Source organism: Bolinopsis microptera, chromosome 11 (assembly GCF_026151205.1).
Source record: "Bolinopsis microptera isolate Bmic1 chromosome 11, MBARI_Bmic_1.0, whole genome shotgun sequence".
NCBI lineage: Eukaryota > Metazoa > Ctenophora > Tentaculata > Lobata > Bolinopsidae > Bolinopsis > Bolinopsis microptera.
Window position 1 is genome coordinate 1,415,252 of NC_087082.1, and position 19,085 is coordinate 1,434,336.

Sequence of the window (19,085 nt, forward strand, 5' to 3'; positions counted from 1 at the left end):
TATTGGTCTAGATCAGGTGAGATTATCTGTTAGAGTTGATCTATATTGGTCTAGATCAGGTAAGATTATCTGTTAGAGTTGGTCTATATTGGTCTAGATCAGGTGAGATTATCTGTTATAGTTGGTCTTATTGGTCTAGATCAGGTGAGATTATCTGTTATAGTTGGTCTTATTGGTCTAGATCAGGTGAGATTATCTGTTAGAGTTGGTCTATATTGGTCTAGATCAGGTGAGATTATCTGTTAGAGTTGGTCTATATTGGTCTAGATCAGGTGAGATTATCTGTTAGAGTTGGTCTATATTGGTCTAGATCAGGTAAGATTATCTGTTATAGTTGGTCTTATTGGTCTAGATCAGGTAAGATTATCTGTTATAGTTGGTCTTATTGGTCTAGATCAGGTGAGATTATCTGTTAGAGTTGATCTATATTGGTCTAGATCAGGTGAGATTATCTGTTAGAGTTGGTCTATATTGGTCTAGATCAGGTGAGATTATCTGTTAAAGTTGGTCTATATTGGTCTAGATCAGGTAAGATTATCTGTTATAGTTGGTCTTATTGGTCTAGATCAGGTGAGATTATCTGTTAGAGTTGGTCTATATTGGTCTAGATCAGGTGAGATTATCTGTTATCTGAGTTGATCTATATTGGTCTAGATCAGGTGAGATTATCTGTTAGAGTTGATCTATATTGGTCTAGATCAGGTGAGATTATCTGTTATCTGAGTTGATCTATATTGGTCTAGATCAGGTGAGATTATCTGTTAGAGTTGATCTATATTGGTCTAGATCAGGTGAGATTATCTGTTAGAGTTGGTCTATATTGGTCTAGATCAGGTGAGATTATCTGTTATAGTTGGTATATATTGGTCTAGATCAGGTGAAGTTATCTGTTAGATTTGGTCTATATTGGTCTAGATCAGGTGAGATTATCTGTTAAAGTTGGTCTATATTGGTCTAGATTAGGTGATCTTTGGTTGAGTGGCTATCACAATTTAATTTAAAGTAGGTATGTTAAAATACCTACTTTAAATTTTAAATTTGTTCTATTTCTCATATCAAGTGCTATTTAAAATCCAATATTTTATAATATATGATACATCGAAAGCATCCAATATGCATTTAAAATATGACTTAGAGACTTGAACAATTTACTGAAAGCGGTTACCAAACTAATGAGCATTTGATGGGTAATGGGTTAACTGTGCAGACAGAAATCTGCTACTTTCAAATCCCCAGGATTAGCTGAAATATATGACTCATCGTAAGAACCAATAACTCCATACATCACAACCCCACTAACTTTCCCTTTCTCTTTCTAACTTTCCCTTTCTCTTTCTAACTTTCCCTTTCTCAGTTCGAGATCCTGGAGGACGTAGCAAACTTTGCTCTGTGTGAGGTGATAGCAGTTCACGCGGGGGCAGTGAGACAGAAACAGCTGGCTCCAATGACTAAGAACCTGGCTAATAGACTGAGCCTCAGTTCCAGATATTATCTTAAAGATAACCGGAAGACGGACAGTCTTGTTCAGGAATATATTGCCCAGGTAAGGGGGGTTTTGGGAACAACATGGTTACCTTGTTCAGGAATATATTGCCCAGGTAAGGAGGTTTTGGGAACAACATGGTTACCTTGTTCAGGAATATATTGCCCAGGTAAGGGGGTTTGGGAACAACATGGTTACCTTGTTCAGGAATATATTGCCCAGGTAAGGAGGTTTTGGGAACAACATGGTTACCTTGTTCAGGAATATATTGCCCAGGTAAGGGGGCACAATGTCCAAACACGTCACTCAGCACTTTACCTCACTTTACCTCACTTTACCTCACTTTACCTCACTTTACCTCACTTTACCTCACTTTACCTCACTCACCCTCTAATTACCCTCTAATTACCCTGTACAGGAAATGTTGAGAGACACAGTCACTAACCTCCTACTGCTGGACCCTGAGGAGATAGCAAGACAGATCACTCTCAACAGTTTCGAGGTGTTCAAGAAGATCCGTCCCGTGGAGTATGTGACCGACTTGTTTAGTCTGAAGAGCGGCTACGGTCAGGATGTTATTGAGGTGAGTGAGATAGAGGTTTGATGTTTGTTTATATAATCAACGCGATGAATTAACATATAATTTTCAAGTTGTGCTACATTCAACATCATGTTCTTCCCTACCTAAATTTATGAACTACACTTTCTAGAGTTCATTACATAAATAAAAATATCGCTGAGTAACAAAGAAATAAGACACAGAATTTTGATGTAGTCATAATGATAATGTAAAACACACTTCAATTTGATATAAGTAAGTATGAATTCTTTGGAGAGAAATATAAATAATTTACCATAAAAACACACGTTTACATAGATTTAAGAAAAAGACCGGTCTCAAACAAGCAATAACACACCAATTTCCCTGTCGGCAGTGACAAGAAATAAGCACACATTATGCACATAATATAATGCACACCTCATGCGCTAACTTTAAACCCTTTACCAAACTCATGCTTGAAAAAACTCGAATCCCTTTAAAGCTCTTTGTACAGTTTACAAGATGTCAACATTCGCATGTAGTTAAATAAATTGTACATTAAGTGCAAGCTGATTATTAATATTATAAGTTAAAGTAACTGTTAGCTATTAAGTTAAAGTAACTACAAGTCATTAAGTTAAAGTAACTATAAGTCATTAAGTTAAAGTAACTACAAGTCATTAAGTTAAAGTAACTACAAGTCATTAAGTAACTATAAGTTAAATATTCGGTTTGTACACGTCCACAGCACCAAACTACCAGCGCCTGTACCTGCCCTTGCCTCCTCGTTTAGCCATCTCTACTTCACTGTCCAGCCCTTCACTCGACTCGTAAAGCATGTCACCTGAGTTTTCCAGTTCCATATGGTCTGCCAACTCTGCCATTAAGTCTCCTTCTTCGTCTTCTGTAGAACGTCCTGGAATAGACTACCATTAGTTTTCCGGTCTTAACTTTCGAAATAAAGCTTTTCCAATTAAAAACAAATTCCACTTTCAAAGAAATTAACTTCGTCAAGGATTTCATGGTACATCCGAAATACTATTAAGGCTTTCTGTGTCTATACAATCTGGGATGGATGATTTCGAGATTTCATTCAAGATTCAAGACATCCAATCCTATCAGCTTTACAACGATAATACGACAACAGTTTTAGACAAAACAGTCTATAAAATTATTCTCTTTTGAAAATAATTAGTATTAACAAGATTATTAACCAATTTAACTTGTCAGATTGTTACTTTAACTAACAGCAAGACATTAGACAATAACACATGGAAACAGTATGCTGTTATCAAAATAAACAATAGCAAGTGATTACCACTTGAAATGTTGCTTTTGACAGAGCAAATTGGCGCAGAAGGCAAGTTTTATAATTCTACAGTTCTTTAGAGAAAGATTAGATAGCAGCGTTGTGTTTACACTATCTGTTATTTAGAACTTGAGTATATATTATAATAATATGATATAAATTATAATATATAATTGATTATCACCGTGTGCTTACCTGTTGCTATGGTGAAGATTGTGAAGACAACCATTGTTACTGCGAATATCATTCTCAACATTCTGACGACTTTTATCTGCTAATAGATATAACTAATGAGATTTATTCGTGAACAAACTTTAACGATGAATTTAAATGCTAATTTTTTAAAGGGAAAATGTATAGTTTAATTATGTATAAAGTATCTCCATAAGAAAAATAGTAGGGGAAATGGCGTCAAAACATGTCACTTTCTCTGCTGAGACCTTAAAAACAGACCAAGCAAGGTGATAAACATTTGATAACTCAGCTATGAGACTTTCTTTGCTAAGACCAGGAAATCAGACCAAGCAAGATGCTAAACATTTGATAACTGAGCCTTGAGAGGTGCCGAGATCTCTTTAATACCCCCGGTTGTTGGCGACGCACTGTACCAATCATGGCCCCATTACAGGCCCCAAAACAGGGCCACCACGTATCTAATCGAATTTTAATTGGATTTTAATTGAACTATAATTCCCTTCTTATCAATTGGGACCTTGATTATTGACGTTTAGCGGCTACCTGCTCTATTAGGGCCTATTAATTTGCGTTTAAGTCACGTTTAGCTGAGAAAGTGCAAGGAGACAAGCAAACAAATGATCTGTCCGGGCGTTTAGATTTGTTAGCCGTAATTTAATAACAATTTCATGCCATGCGTGTCAACTGTTAATCGATAATAGTGCAAGCATTGTTACCTTCAGGTCTAATATCTATTCAGGGGTTTGACTTTTAAAATGGTTAGCGCGATATACTAATCGAAGTTTAAGTTCCTTGTCATTATTCGACCTTTCGGCTGCAGCTGGAAATAACAATAATTATTGGACTGCGTTATCAGGATAGTTGGGCGTCAGTCAAGAAGCTCGTCCACTAAGGGTAGACAAGGTTTGGCTGAGAGACAAGGGTAAACCTTCCCTCCCTCTGGTCTAGCCTCTCGAAAAAGAATCATCATATTCATTAATGTTTTTTAACGGTCTTTTTAGCAGTCAAAACTCACCAAACCACCAAAACTTAAACTCCTACAATATTCACTGTGACCACGTTTTAAAACCAGCTTAAACTAGCTAGCCCTGCTCTTTGTGTAATCAGTTGTAGCCAATTTTAATCTATTTGTAGCAAGTTATTTGTGTTTGCAAAAATATGTGGTCAGTTATTTTAGTCGATGAGTATATTGTTGTTGTAGACGTGGTTTAAGTTTAGCACAGGTATAATGTAGTATAATATGCCTAATCTAGAAACATAAACATACTTGGAACCCCCCATACTTGGAACCCCCCCATACTTGGAACCCCCAATACTTGGAACCCCCAATACTTGGAACCCCCCATACTTGGAACCCCCCATGGCCAAACTTGGAACCCCCCCATACTTGGAACCCCCAATACTTGGAACCCCCAATACTTGGAACCCCCAATACTTGGAACCCCCCATACTTGGAACCCCCCATGGCCAAACTTGGAACCCCCCCATACTTGGAACCCCCAATACTTGGAACCCCCCCATACTTGGAACCCCCAATACTTGGAACCCCCAATACTTGGAACCCCCCATACTTGGAACCCCCCATACTTTATGTTAGGAATATTTGATTTTTAAATTGATCATAAGGAACGTTTATAACATAATATTTATAAGCTAAATATTTGTCAATGAAAAAAATCTGTTTGGTAACACCTAAACCTGTCGTAAACCTGTCAAAACTAGATTTCAATCATAGTTATTACTTTCAAAATAAGCCAAAAATTGTTTATAATTTTATAAATGTGCGAATAATTTGAAAATGAGCCACACAAATATTTCAGAAATTTGCAGAGAACGTCAACACGGAAATGTACTGGGTAGCGACGGAGATCGTAATGGAGAAAAGTGCGATAAAGCGAGCTCGCATGATAAAGCACTTCCTGAAGATAGCAGTGTATTGCCAGAGTTGCAACAACTTCAACTCCATGTTCTGTATTCTGTCAGGGTTAGCTCATCCTTCGCTGAAGAGACTTGATGAGACTTGGTCTAAAGTTCATGGGAAGTGGTACAAGGTTTTCGAGGTGAGATCAAAAGTTAAACATTATATTGTATTATATCTTTATATATAAATTGTGCTATAATATGCTGATGACACCAAAATATGGCGTAAAATCGTGACTGGAGCGATGGGTGGGTTTTACCCAAAAAAATGTTAAGCGCGCTCAATTTCTAGCAAAATGAGCGAAAAGGGGATTTTTAGTGTTTCCCACTTTCAGCTATTTGTCTACACCCTGGATGGAATCGCACTAGATTTCGTGCAGAGCGAAAAAGACCTTGAGGTCTTTCTTAAAACATACCTAAAGTGCAGTGAGTGGAGAACATAATCACATAATCACCCTCTGTATATACACGCTAGTTCACGTTTAGGTTTAATTAGAAGAACTGTACGGTATATCAAGGACCGTAAACAAAAGAGGGCGGAGCCTTCTATCTAGCACTAATTAAAAGTTTTTGTGAAAATTGCAGTGTCGTCTGGAGGGCAACAAGTATTGTCTTAATTAACAAACTTGAAAGGGTACAGAGTCGAACTAGAGTACGCTACCTGGACTCTAGTTCGACAAGTACCGAAGTTCGACAAGGTTGATTCCTGGCGAACTTTAGTTTACGAAATAGAGTACGTGTCGAACTAGAGTACGTGAATCTTGGCTAGGCTAAGACAGCTAGACCTGATGCCAATTGCATCATTATACATTTATACAATAGTCAACTTTTACTGAATCTCCCATCTTACTTAACCCTGAAGGACAAAAATATATCTCTTCACATAACGTTATCTGAGCTAATTAAATCTGCTAACTGATTAATTAATGAATATTATTAACAGGATCTACACGATCTGCTGGACCCCTCCCGGAACATGTACAAATACAGGAACCTAATGAACAACGCCCCCTGCAGAGCTCCCATGATACCCTTTTTCCCTGTACTCAAGAAGGACCTTACCTTCATCCACCTCGGTAATTAGTTGTTATTAATTAATTAGTTGTTATTAATTAATTAGTTGATTACTCAAACTAATTTATTAATTAATTACTCTAACTACTGTAATCATGCTGGCCTTTCTAATTTCTAAAATCTTATCTTGGTTTTACTTTTAAAATGCTGTTACTTTAATCGTTTTAACTTTTTAACAAGCAGTTCAATTGACTGCTTGTTTAGCCTTAGTTCTCAGTTAAGCCTTTCACGCGAATCAATGGTTTTAAAATGGCTACTAAGACTCAGGTATTTTGTACAATGTACATGAGATGGTACATTGTCAAGCAGATTAGCAAGTTGTGCTTGCCAACATCCTAATCACAGACCACAATGGACGGTGAACTGTCTGTTCTGCTCTACATTGTGAAAACGTTTAAAACTTTAAGTTAAAAGTTATCTCCCTTTTAATGCTGACTGCTGAGGGAATAAGACATGTAACTGGTTCATACTTTTTGTAAAGTAGCGCCGATAATATCTGTTTTAAAGATAATTTCTGCGCTTCAATGAAATAAAACAGACAGTAGTTAATCAACAACATCTCAGGTATTGACACGAAAGTGGAAGGAGGTCTTATAAACTTCGAGAAAATGCGGATGATATCCCGTGAGATCCAGAACATCCAGAAATTCAGTAGCATGGAATACAACTCGCGGACTATGTTCAATTTGGCGGGTGATACCGGCTCGGCTGCTCGACTCAGACGCAAGGTTAATAACTATTCAACAGGAGTTATTGTAGAGTCTTATTTATATAGCTATTTTATTTGTTGGATTTAAATGTTCAGATTACTGACGTAAGTCTCCTATCCCTGAGCTATTTAAATTATTGTTAAAACGCTTATTTGTTGATCAGTGACCCTTAAGTCTAAAGGGCTATGATTGGATCATATTTGCAGAATGCAGACCACCTACTATATATATATACCTTCAATTCAATGGTATCTTGCTGACAGCAAGAATCGTTTAAGCACTTTTTTAGTAATATATACCGCAACCAATCTCGCAACCAATAAAAGTGGCGGGGGAGAAAATTATATCTTCAACTTTTAAAGCACTTACATTAGGTCCATCAGTCTGTCGATTTAAAATTTATAATGGGAAAGAGGAAAAATACTTTATATAATGTAACAATTTTGACCGTCATTCAGTTGTTTTGTCCACCATGACCTGATGACCAGTCGTCTAGAAATTTACACGGCTAGTCAGTAGTCATATGCGTCACAATATAATAGCCGTATTCGTTACTTTTTTGGAGATCTTAAAAATTCAACATTTGAAGCTGATCGGCGACTATACGATCACTTTTAATGACGCAACACTGAAATTCCCGGTTATAATTTATTTAATCTCTTTGATATTACATTTCTGATATTGTACTAATAATATTAAATATTACATCACAATAATATCTTAAACAATAATCAAACTATGATATTATATTAAGCTTCCTTACATTAAACTCAAGTTATTTCAGGAAAGTAACACTATTCCTACAAATAACGCTAAGAAGCTGTACGACAAGGGACTGATGCAACGTAAAGTTGCTCTCTATCTTAGTGAGATAGTTAACTTTGACGAGGTTAATATTACCATTATGTACCTAATAATAATATCATTTTTATTAAATAAATAAATGAATACACAATTAATTTATATCATCTTTAATAATATTTGATAATATAGTCGTGATGTAAGATGATACTCCAGATCGTAAGCTAAACACTCACAGACATGTTCTCTTTCCATCTTATAAAGATTATAGTGTTATCCTGACTCCGATAGTTCATAGTACGCTAACAGTAACATCAATAATTATCGTCTCTTCAGATTAATAATTCTAACAATCTCCCCTCAATTCTCACTCTTATCTCCACCCCAGGCTAAGTTGCGGCAGTACTCCCACGCGTGTGAACCACCCTCTCCCACCACCTTTGTCTCCTCTTTACAACGCCGCTCTCTCCCCGACCTCACTGATGTGAACAGAGGTGGAATACAGGCTCCTCCTCCACCTGACACCACATCCGACAAGGTCAGTTGTTAGAGAGACAATGTTAGGAATGTTCAGTTACCAGATAGTGCAGTGGTCACCTATTTTCTTTGTTCATTTCTTGTGATTTTTCTGCTAATATGGTCATGTTCTGTTGCTCAGAATACCGTTAGGTTCAATACTTTACTTCGTCGCAACTCACCAAGGTTATAAACTCTCACGATCCTAAATTAAGTGTTCCTTAGTTTTTACCAAATTAGCGCATAATTCAGGAATAATAAGTCTCCAGTAACTACTTAATTGGCTTGCATGTCAACTATTAAGCAGTTACAAGGATCACCACCTTATTTGAGTATTTTAGTCAACGTTTGTGGACTGTAATACGATATAAACCGTCCAATGTCACAATGTCACAACAATGTGTACGTCAAATATTTTGCAAAAGTGGCATTTAAATTCTCTACTGACACAGCGTAATAATACTGAGCTACAACATTGTTATAATTACTATAAAATCACTCGTGACACATTACACAACACATGATACAATTGCAATTATATCTCTGACAATTAAATCTCAAACTAACACCAAATAACACCTCATACTAAACCGACCCCCAAGTTTTTCCAGACGAAGACACTACAGAGATTCCCACGCGACAAGACCCGGTACAAGAGTGCTGATTCTAAACGACTGAAACATACCATTAAACTCATGCAGGAACACTTCCTGACGACAAACCAACACGACCTCTTAGAACTTCCTGATAACTCTAAATCTAACTCTAAATCTAACCCTGGCTCTAATTCTAGCTCTAACACAGTCTCTAATGTGCCTAGTTTGAGGAGGAAATATCCTCCTAATTTTGTCCCGACAATATCAGCTCCACTAGAGAATCCTTCACTTTCTAAAGCAAGTATCAGTCGTATAACTCTTGCTTCTAGTTCCCAATATTTTAGTGACTCAAACAATGTCCAAAATACCCCAACACGTCTGCAGAATGTTCAAAACAATGTCCACATTTCTCAAAACAATGTCCGGAATGTCCCTAACAATGTTCAGTACACTGACAACTCTCCTACTAGTCCACCAGCTACTAGTACACTGTCTAGAGATAGTTTAGATAACTGTACATTAACTTCAGACAGCAGATATAATCTCTCCGGTACTTTTACTGCCATCTGACAGTAAATATAACCTTTCTGTTTCTGGTACTTTTACTGACAACTGGAATTAAATAAATAACTGCACGTAAATTTAATATAACTTTTCTGGTACTGGTTCTTTTACTGACAACTGGAATTAAATAAATACTACAATTTGATATAAACTTTCTGGTACTGGTTCTTTTACTGACAACTGGAATTAAATAAATACTACAATTTGATATAAACTTTCTGGTACTGGTTCTTTTACTGACAACTGGAAATAAATAAATAACTACATATAAATTTAATATAACCTTTCTGGTATTGGTTCTTTTACTGACATCAGACTTTGAGCTAGTAACCATCTACTTTATATTTGTCTTTTACTGACACTTACATAATAACAATTCTGTAATTTACAATCAGAAACGAAATTTATTTTGAAATGCATGTGTTAACTTACATAATAAATAATTTACATTATATACATACTATATTAACTCGTTTTTTAATTTTTAGTTTTTTAATTTTTAGTTTTCAGTGTAAAGTTTATATTAGTGCTATTGTATAATTTAATTTGTCTCCCGATAAAGCACGTTTTTCAGGAAAATCAATCTCCCCGTTCCATTAAATCCAACATTTATGGACATAATATGCTGCGCTGAAATCACATTTTATATTGCATAATTGTTACATAATGTAATATTTGATCGAGTTGCAGGAATGTGTTATTGAAAATTCTCTCTGCTTACACGCTATGTTGTTGTCTGATTAAATTAGCTCCAGATATTGGAATTTTTGGTTCGTGTGTTTAGGAAAATACTCATAGAAAATATAAAAACATAACAACTTAAGTTAATTTAACAAATCGCGTCCACAACAAATGTACACTGCATCACCAAAGCACACTGCATCATAGCACACACTGTACACTGTAAACATAATATCTTCAACATTTCTACATATTCTAACATCTGATTAACTCAGACAGACACAGAAAGTTCTCTCCGTAAAAGCAGCTCAGTAGAAAGTGTGAACAGTAAGCGGTATCTGAGCGCACTGGAGAACGACATTCCGGGATTAGGGGACACGGCACGACAAGAGGATGTGGGACGACCTCGTCCCGAAGGGGCGGAACAGTTACCACCGGTAGTTCCTCCTAGGGTCGACAAGATGGATCTTAATAATAGTACGAGTTTATTGATGTGATAATTTTTGATTCGGTATAGTTTTGATTTTAGAGTTATATTAGTGTTATATTAGTAAAAAATATGTTAATGTACTATTTAAGTCTGATTTTTAAAAGTTTAAAATTTAAATTATGATAAGCAGCAGTTTAACTCGAGTAACTGGTTTCACCATTACTCTGAGCTTCATGTTAATTACCAGTTCCTCACCTAATCTAATGTGATTGTAACTGTAACATTTCAGCGTTACAATCATCGTTTAGAAAGAAGCTAGAACAATCCCGCGCGCAGTCTATAGACAGTTCAGTGCAGCCAGTCAAAGCGTTCAAATCCTCTTCAGCCAACAGTTCGCCCCACTCCACCCCTCCCCCTGTGTCACCGCCCCTTCTTCCTCCTAGACAACGTAGGAAGAGTGACGGTAGTGGTACTACCACTGTATAGAAATGTGATTAACTAATTATTTAGGAGTGTAGTTAGTAGTTGTTTAGGCTAATCTATTCAGAAGTAGTGATCTGATGATTAACTTCCTATTGAACTATCTTGTAGTGATGAATGTTTTTAACAGATTCTTATTGCTCGCATTTGAGCAGTCTCATATTTATACTTTACTTAGTATAGGTTTATGAAGCGACGATATTGAGATTGGTTAATTAATCTTGCTTCCACAACTTCATATCATTTTAAAAATCGAATTATTTTATAATTTATTCCGACTTAGTAATGTGTTGATAATTGGGGCTGAAGTCAGTGTATTATATTTTAGAAGAACTTTTAGATGTTTTCATGTACTCGTTACTCAATGCATGTTTTGCTGCTATGTCGAATATTAGCTATAATATAGAAGTTGACATGTTGGAATGTGTGTAGAAGTATGTGAAGATACCTGACATATTGTATACGTGTTGCTTTGAACTATCGAGAAATGTTCTTAAGTAATGTGATCTCTCATTGAAATGTACATTTTTATTTCAACAGAAAAATGTTGTCTTTCTTATTGTACATTGAAGATCATTTAAAGAAAGAAAAAAGATTGAAAAACTGATTAATAAAAACATTATGGGAAATCTTTAAAACTTCATGTTTAATCTAGTTTAATTATACGAGGCTGAACTATTGGTTTCTTAACGCACCTTTGGGCTTTGCCGCCTTTGCTTTGACCTGACTTCTCACCAAATCCATTCCCAAACTCCGCCAATTTATCTAAAAAAAACCTTGGATTTTCCACTATTGCGGATGGCGCGAAAGATTTGCTAAAACGTAAGTGTTCCACTCTTCGCGCAAATAAAAGCGCGCGCCTTATCTTGATCTTAATTAAGTTGTAAGTTAATAACTTGATTGACGATGTCAATCCGTCGAGATCGATGCGGAGCAAGAATGCTAGTTCGCGTCGAGAAGCGTTGACCATTGTTAATGATCTGGCCCGGCGCGCGCTACTTCGTAGCTCTTTTCGAGAAGAAAGCGGCGCGCGCTACTTCGAAAAAATTTAGACGAGTAACATCCGTCAAGTCGAAGCGGCGAAGTCCTCCAAGTTAATAACCCACCAAGACGCGCGCCGAGTTGGACTCGTCGACGGTCCAATTAAACCGATCTAATTAAATATGTTGTATCAGTGTATCACGTCGTGACCCCCATTCCGTTGAACGTATGTCGTATGACAACTAATACATAATATGTGGAACACATATTTTACGAGTATCACCCGTTTATAAGTCGATCTGCATGCATTTTATTCAACGTATTCAAAATTCATTTATATTAATTTACCCGATACGCCAATCTTGCAATGCATAACACTCTTTTCGAGCTTCTTGCAGTGTGCGTGAGATAATGGAGAAACAAGCAATTGATCGGGTGATAATTGTAAAACATTTGTTCCAAGACCGTACCGCGACGGTCTTGGAAAATTTATTTTAATACTTTCAACACTACTACATAACAAATAATTTGATAATATGAGTATGACGTAAATAAAAATCAAATCGAATCAAAATACAATGACACAAACATCATCACACATCGTCAAAAATAAATTTACTAAAGTTTTAAAATTAACTAAAAACTATTGGCCTAAACTGTAAACAACAAACAACAAAAAAATGGGGGGACCCCCAACCCATGTAGCTGAGACACTTCACAGCAAGTAGACCAAAGTGGCTCTTGCTTGTGAAAGGTGCGTCAACTACTTGTAGCGCGATGCGTTACTGTGCCGCGCCGAGCTGCCATGAATTGACATCGTCAATTAAGTCAACTACCCGCCGAAGCGATGGGTTGGGAGTCCCCCCTGGGATCATTTCGTCCGTAAAATTATATACAACATAAAATAGTACAGTAAAATATCAAAATTTACATAAACAAATCTAGGAGACCTCAAAGCTCGTCTTCTGGGGGATGAGGTTGAAGGAGCAGAGGCGGCTCGTGGGAGCTGGCTGGCAGTTTTGTTGGGGGTCCAATCGATGGACTGGGGGGGGGGGGGGGGGGGGGGGAGGGGGGCTTGGGAGCCGGCTCAAGCTGATCCCTCCAAACTACCGATTACATTACACACAGGGCCTTGTAAATGTAATGTGTAACACTTTACAGGCGACAGCAATAATAATAATAATAATTCTATACAGTTACATAATTGAAACAATTATGGCCCCTTATTGTGGGCAGAGTATGTGTCTTTATTGAATTGTCCTGATATAAACTTATCTGAGTGACTGCATTAAAATAATTTAAGGTGAGTTCTCTTAAAACTTTAAGACAATAGGAATAAATACTAGGACCTAATAAAATGAAAACAAAATGCAGCCGACAGCAAACAAACACAAACACTTATAACATGGTTGAAACAGGACACCAGTCCACACGTGTATGATCTCAGCCGCGCAGTATCATATAGCAGTCAAATTGCAAAGGGTCCTGGACCCCCAAATCGAGGCAAATCATAATAGATTACCTATAGTGGGATGCGCACGATGTGCTTTGTAACGTTTACAATTAACTATGTGTTAAAACTGCGCCGCTGAGTGGTCCAGGACTCCCTACAACACAAAATTTCACGAAGATCACGCGTGCGCTTACATTAAAACGTATGATAGTAAATGAAGACCTTTATATTGCGATTTGTTATTTCCTAACACTATTACTAATTACTATTAACTATTTCTATTTTAAGCACCAGCCACCAGATAATAATTTTAAGGCATCCACGGACGCCTGGACGCCCTCAATAGCCGCCTCTGTGAAGGAGATGTCATGCAGTTCAAGATGCTGGGCCGTTGATCTTCTTCTGATTCCTCTTAGTACAATGAGTGTACTTCTTAACAGATCAAATCTGAATCGTGTTCTGATGTGATTTTTGACTTGGCTCTTGGCTTCTTTTTTATGGTCAGCTATCATCTCAGAGACACGATCTACAAATACAGTGCATAGTGGTCCCATACCTCCAGAGGTTGTGAAGACTAGAGGGACAAAGGATCCTTTCTCTGACTGAAGTACTCTCTCTTCATACAAATCTTTCTTTTCTTTCTCGTGATCTTTATAGATCTTATCTAGCGTCTTAAATGTGTTTGTGTCACAGTTAGGATGTGTGACCCTGTAAACAACCAAGTTAAAATGAATCTAATTTACATTTACATACTTTCCATTACTATATAAGTTGATGAAGTGTTTTTTAGCAACATAAGGAGTACACATAAAATATCCATTGTGCTTCTCTTTATTAGTAGCATAATTTAATCCCTCAATCTTTCCTAATACTTCGTCCGAAACATACCAAACTATCATTTACAGATCCGTTTAAAAATTTTTTTTGAAAGCCTCTAATCTTATTTTAAAACTTAACACTGTCCCACAATTTTTGACATCCGAGGGGAATTTGTTCCAATATGGTCTCACCCTCTCCGGAAGAAAAGAACTGTGGACTTTTTTCATTTTACTCCTACTTTTACTGCATTTACTGTTTGATACCACATTAAGACCAGATCTGCTCATACTGAACAAACCAGCTCCGTAATTGGCCAAACCACTTATCATTTTAAAAGATTCAATGAGGTCCCCACGTATTCGCCGCTCTGCCAGTGTTGTTAAATTGAGGATCTCCAGTCGACGACTATATGGAGTACCCACCTCGTCAATCAGACGGGTAAACCCTCTTCTGGACGCTCTCCAGCTCTTACTGGGCCGCGCTCAGCCTGTCATTCCGCCGAATCATGTTTATGAACATGATAGCCTGAGGTCCCCAGGTAATCCAGCTCCAAAATGATCCTCCAACTTCCATGAGCCGCAACTGGACTCCACGATTGAACACAATACTCTAAATGGGGTAGAAGTGCCGATACGTTATTCAGCTATTTATTTCCATTAGAATTTGTCTTCACTGAGTCTTCAGAAACAATCAGAAATTTGAATGAAAGAACTATCAAATCATGAAACTCTATAACACTACACGAATCCACCAGATTATTAATAAATTAAGATTGTATAGAAAATTCAATCAACTTTGACTAAAAAAACGATCCAGACCAATTTCAAGACTCTACTATACACAAAAACTGAAAAAAATGGGGATTTTGAATTATAACTCCTTGAATTTTTAGCCCCAAAATGCCAACAAAATTCAAAATTCCTTACACAAGCCACAAAACCAGTTTTGAGGTGCTTCACTTGTAGCTGAAGGCTCCCAGAACTGTAACAAAAATATGTATGCCCATATTTGGGCATAAGCCCCAAATAACATAGTTTAAGACAATAAATTGGTACAAAATCGGTATTTTTTTTAAATTCCCCTAAATGCCCTTATGATTTTTCTTGTATCTTGTAGGGAATCCTCTAAGATTTCAGATGGTACTATGGAATAAGGCGGCAAAGGCCAGCTACACAATTATTTTTGGGCTAGAAGGCCAAACATTTCCCTACAAATAGAACCAAAACTCAGGCTCATGTCAAAAATCAGCTAAATTCCAATAAATTAAGGTTTAAGAGTTGTTTGGAGATATAAAAGGAGTCAATTTACTTTATAGTATGTTATCTAAGGCACAGACATAGAGTAAGAACTATTTTTCACTGCCAAAAAGCAAAAAAATTGGTTTGCGAGAAATCGCAAATTTTGCAGCCGCGCAGCGGTTAAACCGCATGCAATTTTTAATTTCGGTATTTCTTATCCTGCAGGGAAACAGTTTTCCTATCAGATCATTTCAAATGCATCTTAAACTGACAAACTCAATTTTGAGCCAGAATAAAGCCTGGTGGCCCACTGTGGAAGAGCTTTTTTTAAGGGGCTATTTTCTTGAAATTGTTGTTTTCTTCATCTTCAACTATAGTGTTATTATTATTATTATCAATGCTATTTTTTACTTATATGCTCATTGTAGCCTATAACAATTAACATTTTCATCATCATCATATTGAGTTTCTAATGGCAGCTTTAATAAAAAATACTCTCAGGATGTCTACAAAACAACTGGAGAAACAGCAATTCAACTTGAAATTTGCAGCCAAACAATTGGAAAGAAATGCAAATAAGTGTAAGAAAGAGGAAGGAGCTGAAAAGAACAAACTGAAAAGAGCAATAGAGAAAGGCAATGTTGAAGGTGCCCGGATTCATGCTGAAAATGCTATACGACAGAAGAATCAATATGCTAATTATTTGAGGATGGCATCTCGTGTTGATGGTGTGTGTTCTAGAGTTCAAGCTGCAATAAGTATGAAACAAGTCACCAGTAACATGGGCAGTGTTGTGAAAGGTCTTGATGCTGCCATGAAATCAATGAACCTTGAGAAGATGCAGCAACTTATGGATAAATTTGAAAAGCAGTTTGAAGACATGGATGTACAAAGCCAAGCAATGGAGCAGAGCATGAGCAATACTGTTACACTGTCAGTTCCAGAAGATTCTGTTGATTCTCTGATGCAGGAGGTGGCTGATGAGCATGGATTAGAGGTTGGTGTAGAACTTCGTGGTCAATCTGTTCCCAGCTCCTCTATTGGAACTACTTCACATGCTAATGCTGAACAGGATGAATTGTCTCAACGTCTTGCAAGACTTCGCCAACAGTAACTTTCCACAGTTCTTACGATTCCCGGATATTATAATACTTTAGATGAGCAATATAGCATATAGCTATTGTAACATGGAAACAACACTTGAATTGGCAGTGAAGGATATATTGTTTTATTCAGGAAAGAACCACCTGATTAAAAATCCTACTGAATTTGGTATTCACAACTGACAACTTAACTGGTGACTGATAACATACTAATGTTTTGCTCCTGGAATATTTTATCTACATAAATCGGTTGATTGTCTTCTGATTGACAGATAATGGCAAGTTATCAAGTTATATTATCTAATAGATCACGAATCTTATTTTCTTGTTACAGCATGCTATTTTTCAGTAAATATTTTATTAGTGTAAAACATTGATATTGGTTCCTTTTAAACCATGAATCACAAATATTAGATTGGTCTTTGTTGACGATGTCATAAAATGGGAACACAAATATGAGTCTTGATATACAAAGTTAGGCCACTTTACTTTCTTGAGAATGATTTGTCCTAAACTGCTTTTAAAACTCAATGTTAAAACAAAACGTAATGGTTGAAATTGACGACATTTTATGGGTTATAGTTTGTTAATTGTGGCATCTAGCGGAAGTGTTCACACATTACCATATCAGTAACAAACAAAACATTATCCATGATGTTTAAAAGTGAAAATGGAGGGTGAAGGTCGAAGAGGTTCATAAATACTTAAGATGTGGTAGGTAATTTGTGAAGACTTCCAGTAGAATGCTTAGTATTGGGCTAACTGTCACATGGCCAGTTGAATATTTTTCATACTGAAGCTGAAGTTAAGTTAACGATGCTTCGTAGGCCTATTACTATCCACAGTTATCTTCTTCGAACTGATTACGGTATAACATGTATTATAGAATTGATTTTGTAAATTTTAAAATTGTAGTGTCTTCATAAACTCATTGTGTTTAAGTCACCATTCACCAATACAATATTGCTTATTAATTTTTGATGCAAAATTCTCATAGGCTTAGTATGGAATCCAGCTATTAGTACAGGGAAATCCGTCTGAAAAAATCGATTTGCCGACACACAAAGCTTACAAAGGATTTTTGACGTTTTTGAGTCCTAATAGGTGTCCTTTATGGCTGACCAACTTTTCCAAACTTTTCCACGTGTCTTAAGGCCACTTTTTGCCACTTTACCACTTTTTACCACCTTTCTTGTTTGTCAAATATCTTTAGTTGTGAACATCGTAGAAAGTTGCAGATTAAACGAGGGTGTTCATATTATCAAGAAGAAAAACTTTTGTTGAGACAATTTTTTCCTCAGATAATCAATTAATTGGATAATTATCAATTAGCTAATTAGCAAAAATTAAAATTTTTTATTGGCTCAAAATGATTGGAATAGCTTAAAAAAGTAGTTTTTAGAAAAACTTCGAAAATTTTTCACTTACATTTTTTTTTCGAGACATGGAAAAAAAATTTCGAATTTTCGAAATTTTTTTTTCGCCAAAAGTTATCAAATTGCATGAAACGTGGAGAAAAATGCTATTAAAAAAACTTCGTGAATTTTTGTTTTCAAGAATACTAAAATCACTTATATTTGTAGTTGGAGTTCAGTAAATCTCGGCAGATTTTAGTAATCAGGAATTATTAAATCAAAATAGATAAAAGGACTGAAACTGAAAAACGTTAACCACAGGATATTAGAGTTTTATAATTAATTACAGTATATCCTTATTGATTTTTACAGAAACTGCACCAAAGGCACATTTAAGATCGAACCGATAGCCTGCTGTACTACGATAATATGTAATAAATAAAACATCTCTGAGTCTGTACCGTCAATCGTGCTAATCTGAACCAGCCTACCTGGATTACCATCTACCTCTTCTTTTCATCAATAATTAGACCGAGTTGTGCAAGAAATGTGATTTATCATAGCTCATATTGCATTTAGTGGGTGATGTAAGTACTTATCGAGCTGTATTCAATCACAATAGTAATATACGACACAATACCTTTGTATTAAATGGCCCTTAATGCGGTATATGAAACGCTTTATACCTCGATAGACCCGGTATAGTTTATCACGAAAACGTCTACTTGGCCTCATGGCTCATTTACAGCTCGAAGAAGGCAAGAAGAGACCATGGATACCAAGGAAGAGCTAGGAAGTAGGAAACAAGTGTAAATACACCTTCCAACATCTATTGT

The 19,085-nt window shown here is 36.4% G+C and overlaps 2 protein-coding genes across 2 annotated transcripts in view; both read left to right on the plus strand.

Moving 5' to 3' along the window:
* LOC134822726 (rap guanine nucleotide exchange factor 6-like) overlaps nucleotides 1–11,825 on the plus strand; it is a 40,590-nt gene extending 28,765 nt beyond the window's left edge. Inside the window, exons 16-24 of the mRNA XM_063833945.1 lie at nucleotides 1,355–1,543; nucleotides 1,902–2,066; nucleotides 5,349–5,588; nucleotides 6,392–6,524; nucleotides 7,087–7,250; nucleotides 8,017–8,121; nucleotides 8,422–8,571; nucleotides 10,666–10,867; nucleotides 11,110–11,825. Of these exons, the coding sequence (XP_063690015.1) occupies nucleotides 1,355–1,543; nucleotides 1,902–2,066; nucleotides 5,349–5,588; nucleotides 6,392–6,524; nucleotides 7,087–7,250; nucleotides 8,017–8,121; nucleotides 8,422–8,571; nucleotides 10,666–10,867; nucleotides 11,110–11,306 (1,545 nt within the window). The 3' untranslated portion in view covers nucleotides 11,307–11,825. The remainder of the gene's footprint in view (nucleotides 1–1,354; nucleotides 1,544–1,901; nucleotides 2,067–5,348; nucleotides 5,589–6,391; nucleotides 6,525–7,086; nucleotides 7,251–8,016; nucleotides 8,122–8,421; nucleotides 8,572–10,665; nucleotides 10,868–11,109) is intronic.
* Nucleotides 11,826–16,281: 4,456 nt separating this feature from the next.
* LOC134822815 (charged multivesicular body protein 1b-like) lies at nucleotides 16,282–17,810 on the plus strand. Its single transcript, XM_063834081.1, has one exon. The coding sequence runs from the start codon at nucleotides 16,294–16,296 to the stop codon at nucleotides 16,903–16,905; it is 612 nt and encodes a 203-aa protein (XP_063690151.1). The 5' UTR covers nucleotides 16,282–16,293; the 3' UTR covers nucleotides 16,906–17,810.
* The last annotated feature ends 1,275 nt before the right edge of the window (nucleotides 17,811–19,085 follow it).

Excerpts from the sequence above, each read along its gene's own strand:
- LOC134822815 (XM_063834081.1), top strand. The coding sequence starts at position 16,294 with ATGTCTACAAAACAACTGGAGAAACAGCAATTCAACTTGAAATTTGCA.